The sequence below is a fragment of the Arvicola amphibius genome, chromosome 12 (assembly GCF_903992535.2).
Source record: "Arvicola amphibius chromosome 12, mArvAmp1.2, whole genome shotgun sequence".
NCBI lineage: Eukaryota > Metazoa > Chordata > Mammalia > Rodentia > Cricetidae > Arvicola > Arvicola amphibius.
Genome location: NC_052058.2, coordinates 23,033,846 through 23,040,753, shown reverse-complemented (window position 1 = coordinate 23,040,753; position 6,908 = coordinate 23,033,846). Strand labels below are relative to the sequence as shown.

Here is a 6,908-nt window from a genome sequence, read left to right as displayed (position 1 = left end):
GAGTTATATTGGTTCTCAGCCTTTGTGGTGAAGCTTAAGTGAGGAGGGTGTGATCCTGAAATGGAGTAAGGTTAGCTCTGGTGCAGTTAGTACGGCCTGCCACTCAGCTGCTCCTGAGTAGCTCTGTCTGGCTACATGGGTCCAAGGGGTGCCTCTGGGTGAGTCTGGCACAGAATCTCTGACCTTTATAGCAAGAAATGAGAAGCTCACACTAAAATCTTTCCCTAAGTTGAAATCATAGTCGGGATTTTGAAGATATTAAACTCAGTAGTTAATAGAAGTTTGAAAGTTGTTTTAATATTAGAGAATAAATTCATTATGAATGATTACAAGTAGACCCTAAAATTTAGTTCTAAAGCACTCACTAACTTCAGTGAATTCAGTTACAAACAAAACAAAGCACCCACATACGCTGGAATGAGTGCTTAATTTCTATGAGGTCTAAATTCACTTCCCAGAGAGTGTAAACTGACAAACAGGAAGCAGCAGCAGTCTACTTCCCTGCTGGATTATGGAAGAAAGGACACACCAGAGAGCGTGCTTTTGTTTACAAACTACTCTGCAAGCTTGCAATCGCTTACACGCTGTCTAGCAAGGTGGAAGTCCACAGCACCACACTTCAGGGGCGTTTCTTTAAAAACCACAGCAGCACGAGGGGACACTAGCAGATGTGTCTCAGGTTTGCCAATGAGCTGAAGAAGGGAAGACCCAGGAGGAACCATCCTGGAGAGCAGACACTAGCTGTCCACCCCACCCTCCAAGACAGTAGTCTCTGGGGTTCTGGGGCTCACAGAAACGTGAGAATTGGGTGTCTTGGGGGTCTCTGTAAGATCGCGGAGGGCCTGTGGGTCCTTTAATTCCAAAACCACGCGGCTCAGAAGGCCTTTGAGTAGCTGCATCTCGCGAAGCAGGAGGTCCACCTTGGGCTGCAGAGCTTCGCGGGACTGTTCCACCGACGTGGACAGAGGTGCGCAGACTTGTGGCCCGGCAGTGGGGACGTGGCCCGCAGCCAACTGCAGCCCCGCAAAGGTGCTGTTTGGGTCGGAAGTGACTGAGGGGACAGATCTGGACACCGGGGTCTTCCGGAAGGAAAGCGGCTTATCCCCGGGGGCTAAGGCTGCAGCCGGGACCGGAGCAGTGGTAGACGCCAGATCCAGGGCAGCGCCTGCAAGGCAACACGCCTGGTCACCCGTGACTGAAATCATTGCGCCTGATGTGGTGGGGGTAGGGGTGGGGGTGTGGAGGACTGAGATGGGAAGGTGGGAATATTGCGGGAGGACCACGAGGTTCAGGAGGCAGGGCACCCGCAGTGCTTAGCTGTCACTCACCCCTCCCGGGGAGCTGCAGCCAGGGGCTGCGTTTCCGGACACTTCGAGTAGTGGTGGCGGCCTCGCACCAGTACGATTCGAGCTCCTCTACCTCGGGCTCAGGAACCATGTACTCGGCGCCCCAGTCGAAGCGGCGGATTGGTCGGCTGTACTTGTAGAAAGCAAACTGCAATGGCGTGTCCCGCTTCTGCGGGTGCAGGCGCGTCTCGCAGCGCAGCACCACGCGACCGCGCGCCTCCTGCGGGCTCAGCGTCCTGAGCATGGGTGTCTGGAACAGTTCTGCAGGGAGGGCGGCCCGGAGGCCAGGATGATCATTGAGTTCGTGCAAGGAGTGATAACCAACCAGGGTCAACCTGTCCACCGTCCCGGATTGCTTTCTCCAAGAGGTCTCCTCGCCGATCCAGACAACAAGAAGGGATGGGAGAAAGAGAAGGGACAGAGAGACTGCGGCCACCAGGGTGGGCGGGGGTGGGGGTTGGGGGGCAATTTGAACGTAGGCGGGATGCTGACAGATGCTACAAGTTACATCCTAGCTCGTAATCAGGTGGCATTCTCTATATTTAAACGGGACAGCTGCAGTCCCTCTTGGTAGTAATATAGTATGCCCTCAGACAAGAAAGAACTCATCACTCCTAAGTGGGATCCCTAGCTAGAAAAAGAAACCTGGATGTGCGTCATAGGGAAGCCTGCCTACACAACAGGCTGCTGAGGGGCAGCCTCCTCCCCCCTCCCCCTTCCAGCCCCAGAATTTCCCTGTGGCCTTCTCTCCTACCTTGCACAGTGACAGCCACCTTGGAGGAGAACATGGGCGCACTCTCCACTGGGATGCGCATGGTGCCAGAGCACTGGTAGTGACCGCTGTCACTAGCTCGTGCCTGTAACACCGTGTAGTTGGTACTAGAATGGAAGTATCTCACGGCCTGACCATCGTGGTAGTAGTGAAGTTTGTAGACAACTTTGTCGTACCAGCCACGGCAGCGCATCACCAGGGGCTCTCCCTCGAACACAGCAGCATAAGGTACTTGCAGAATTAGCCAGTCTGCAACAAACCCCACAGACACTGCTTACTCATCAGAAAAACCAGCCCTGCAGGGTGTGGTGGCACACGCCTTTAGCCCCAGCACTCAGGCAGGCAGAGGCAGGAGGGTCTCTATGAGTTCAAGGCCCGCTGGTCTTACAAAGTTCCAGGTTAGCCAGTGCTGTTACACAGCTGGCCTCCAACCAAAACAAGAAAAGCCAGCAGGTCTCCCATTCTCAGCTTCCCTTAACCACTTCCCACATCCCCTGTCCCCACATCCCCCCACCCCCACCCTATTTGCACTCCCAAACCCCTTTCCTGTTTCCTTGCCTGGTGACTAGCACCTGGAATCCTCACAGTGCAGAAAGCTGAACAGGGGAAGGAAAATGGTACCAGAGAGGCAAAGATGCCTCAGGTTGGTTCCGGTCTCAGAGAGCCTCCTTTTACAGTTTAGCTTAGTCCCTACAGTATGGCTTCAAGGCCTTCCTTCTGAGACCTGATAGCCTCTCCTGTGCCCGTTTTTCTTTTATCCACTTCACCATTTCATTCAACATGAGCTAGGCCCAGCCACATTGAACTGCTCAGAAAATTGGCTCTGTACAGAGCCCTGGGCCCTTGTAAGCTGTTTCATAAATTCAAAAGACCCTGCTTCTCAGCTTAAATTGAAGCCTACTTGACCTGCATGTGTTTAGGCCTTATCTCCCAAAGAAAAGGTCTCTAAGAACAGCCTTAGGTATCTCCTACACACCCTGTATGTACCCAGTCGTCACTGTCACCACCCCGCAGCCACCACCACCACCTCCACCGCCTTTACCACCACCAACGCCACTGCCACCACCTCCACCACCTCCACCGCCTTTACCACCTCCACCATCTCCACCACCTCCACCGCCTCCACCGCCTCCACCACCTCCACCACCACCTCCACCACCTCCACCGCCTCCACTGCCTCCACCGCCTCCACCTCCACCTCCACCGCCTCCACCTCCACCTCCACCACCTCCACCTCCACCTCCACCACCTCCACCGCCTACACCGCCTCTACCACCACCAACACCACCACCACCACCACCTCCACGATCGTCACTGAAGTCAGCACTTAGTATCTTAGATGCCATTTTAGGTTTTATACATTTTTAATTATTTATTTATTCTTTCATTCATTTGTTTGGAATTGCGTGTCATGCCTCTGTCTGTGTGGGTATGTGTTCTTGAGTGCAGATGCCAGAGGAGGCCAGAAGAGGGAGTCATATCCACTGGATCTGAAGTTACAGGTGGTTATAGTCTAATGCGGGTGCCGGGAACTCAACTTGAGTTCTCTGCAAGAGCATTATGTATACTTAACCACTGAGCCATCTCTCCAGGCCCTGCTTTAGGTATTATACACTGAAAAAGACTCCTGCAGACCAGGTATGCTGGTGTATACCTGTAATTCGAGCACTTGGAAGGCTGAAGCAGGATTAAAAGACAAGGCATGCCTGGGCTTCAGATGGAAATCCTGTCCCCAAAACCTCTGCAAGGCACAGTCACAGTTTCTGTGCTGTTCTCAATCTGTCTGTGGTCACTGTCTGTGGGCATCATGGCTTCCACATGGCCTCAGACAGGAGAGCTCTAGAAGTGTTAAATGATAATTTGAGTATCAATCAGTGTTCTTTAGATGCTTAATAAAAATTACTGCCTGCGAAGGTAAGATCATCTATCTTCCATATGAAGCAACTAATCGTGTATCTTAATGAGTACGTTTTTATTACTTTTCCTATCCTGGTTTTTTGTTTGGTGGACTTACTTGCTTGTTTGTTTTAAGACAGGATATTATTCTCTAAGTAACCATGTCTGGGTTGTGGATTTCTAGTCATCCTCTGCTTCTGCTTTTTCAGAGTTAATTCTCATTCAACTACTGGGTGCTCACGTAAACATGCCAACAATATGCGTTTTATTAAGTTCTTTGTCCAATTCCTCTGCCTGCCTTTATTCTTTTCCTTCTCCCTCCTTCTTTTCCCCTGCCCCATCTCTTTTTCTCTCTTATTCCATTCTCTATAAGAAGACCTTTGAGATAGAGTATTACTATACCACCTAGGCTGGTCTCAAACTTGTGGCAATTATCCTACCTTAGCTTCCTGAATTTGAGATTATAGGTGTGTATTACTCTACCTGGCTACCCTTGTTTTTTTAAACATTACAAATAAGCCAAGACTACTCAGGGAAATCCCGTCTCAAAACAAACAAACAAACATCACAAATAATTAGCTTTCACTGTGGTATTGTTTTTCAAACAAAAAATATTTTAAATTATTTCTCCCCCTTCACCTCCATTCCCCCTCTTTTCCTTGTGGCCTACCATTTCTAGTAGCAGTGTTCACTAGGGATACTTACATGTTGCACTGACCTTTTGGCACTCTTGTTCCTACCTAATATGAAATATACCCCATTCTCACATCCTCTTATTTACATACACACAAACATTAAAAGTTAAAATCCTGGCTGGACATGGTGGTACACACCCTTAATCCCACTATTTAGGAAGAAGAGGCAGGCAGAACTCTGTGAGTTCCAAGCCAGCAGGCCTAGGTCAGTGACAACCTACCTCAAGAAGAAACAAAACAAACAAGCAAAAAGGACTGTGGTTGGGTATGGTGGTGCATGCCTTAATCCCAGTGCTTAAGAGACAGACACAAAGGAATCCTTGTAAATTCAAAGCCAACCTGGTCTACAGAGTAAATTCCAGGCCAGCCTATTATTATATTAATAATATGTTAATATAGGGATCCTATTAATATTAATAGAGAGGTAGAAATATATATGTATACACACACACACACACACACACACACACACACATATATATATATATATATATATATATAGAGAGAGAGAGAGAGAGAGAGAGAGAGAGAGAGGAGGGGGGAGAAGGAAGGGAGGAAGGAAGAAAAAAGAAAAGAAAGAAAGATAAGATTCCAGAAGTACAGTGAGAGGGCAATTTTTAATTTTCTGAAACTGGGTCACCTCACTTAATATGTTAATAATGTTTATTTGCTTCCTGCTCCATCAGAAAGACAAGGGGTCCTTTGGGGCCAGGGAAACTTTACTGCAGTTCTCTGCCTACTCCAAAGACCCAAAGTGGCACCGTGTGACCTTTTTCTGGTCCTTTGAGCATAGCCTGGTGTCTGCCCAGCCAGGAGGGTCAGTATCACTAGAAACAACACCGTGTCTTCTCCTCCTTCCGTGTTTAGATCACTCACCGTTAGACACAGAGAGGTGGATGGGGTCACTGACGGGCGCTCCCCGTGTTTGACATCGATACACCCCTGGTGTCTGCACCTCAATGCTCTTCTGGTGGGAAGGCAAGAGGACATGACCCAAATACCAGAGAGTGCTAATGGGTCGGAGCTCGAGCAGAAGAGGGTGGTATCCGTCACAGCGTAGCGTTACTCTCTCGCCCTTGAAGATTGTAGTCCAAGGTGGGTGTAGAGATAATATGGGCTTCTCCAGAGTAGCTGGGGGTGTGAGGCATGGGGCAGGGTAAGGAAAAAGAGGAGAGTGAGGTGCCTACTCAAAACTGAAGCCTGAGGTTGGGAATTCTTAGAAAACACCCATTTCTGGGACCCAGTCCACATATGAACCCACCCTGGCGAGAAGGGAGACCACAGTCATGGGACTCCAAACAAGGATTCTATTAATCAGAGCCTGTTCTGACTGTCTATGCACAAGAAGACTTAGTCACCAACATTGAGCAAGACTGGGGAGAAAGCACCATCTCAGGACATCCGGGAACTGGGGCGTTTGCCCTACTGGAACTTATCAAAACTTGGATGAGAGATTTAGACGACTCACCAGCTTGCCCACTGCTTGGAGCTGCAAAAGCAAGAAAGAAGTAAGAAGGTGAAGAATGTTCTCTACAATAGGAAAGACTCTTGATCCCAGGAAATACTGAATTGTCTCAAAGCCCATTTTCCTTTGACCACGCCAAATCACCTAGCTTTGAGAGAGCTACCTCAGTTCCATCCTTCCAAAGCAGATACTGAGCCATCCGAAACCTGAGATCTGCAGAGCCAGCTCTCTTATCCCACACACCCTGCCCTGCCTTACCCTCCTCCCCAAATCCTACTGATGCCACTGCAGCATCACCAACTCACCTAGAAGCAGGAGGGCTGCAAGGGTCCACATGATGAGTCTGCCTGCAGCAGCAGTAGAAGATTGGGGATACACTGGCATGGAAGAGGGACAGAGAGGGGGAGGAGGCAGCTAGGATCTGATACTGAGACCTAGGAGACGCTGTTGCTTCATCTGTCCATTCCTACTTCTTGAAGATGGTGGAGTAGAGAAAGCAGGACATCACCTGAATGCGCCACTCACTTATTTATCCTCAGCATCAGGCACTATCCCAGCTGCTGCCTCTGGAGCCATATCCCCCCAGCTCAGTACTGCCTGGACTTCTACAGGGAGGGCCTATAGAGCAAGCTGTGTCTTCTCTAGCACACAAGAGCCCCATAGGACCCCAGGCCCCAACAGGTGCCTTCGATTTCTCATTCTCACTCTCGTCCTTTCTCCACCAACCAGTCGTG

At 49.7% G+C, this 6,908-nt stretch overlaps 1 protein-coding gene across 1 annotated transcript; it reads right to left on the bottom strand.

The window, feature by feature from the left end:
- Positions 1-508: 508 nt before the first annotated feature.
- On the bottom strand, positions 509-6,510 carry Fcrlb (Fc receptor like B). The gene is made up of 6 exons (XM_038349798.1): positions 6,480-6,510; positions 6,178-6,198; positions 5,586-5,840; positions 2,101-2,367; positions 1,329-1,607; positions 509-1,165 (listed from the first exon to the last, which is right to left on the bottom strand). Exons 1-6 carry the CDS (start codon positions 6,508-6,510, stop codon positions 738-740), a joined length of 1,281 nt encoding a protein of 426 aa, XP_038205726.1. The 3' UTR covers positions 509-737.
- Between the last annotated feature and the right edge of the window lie 398 nt (positions 6,511-6,908).

What these genes read in the sequence shown, in the direction of transcription:
- Fcrlb (XM_038349798.1), bottom strand. Translation starts at nt 6,510, where the DNA reads ATGTGGACCCTTGCAGCCCTCCTGCTTCTAG. An exon ending in GGTGGCTGTCACTGTGCAAG is followed by an intron (nt 1,608 to 2,100) that starts GTAGGAGAGAAG and finishes CCCTCCCTGCAG; the next exon opens with AACTGTTCCAGACACCCATG. An exon ending in GCTGCAGCTCCCCGGGAGGG is followed by an intron (nt 1,166 to 1,328) that starts GTGAGTGACAGC and finishes GTTGCCTTGCAG; the next exon opens with GCGCTGCCCTGGATCTGGCG.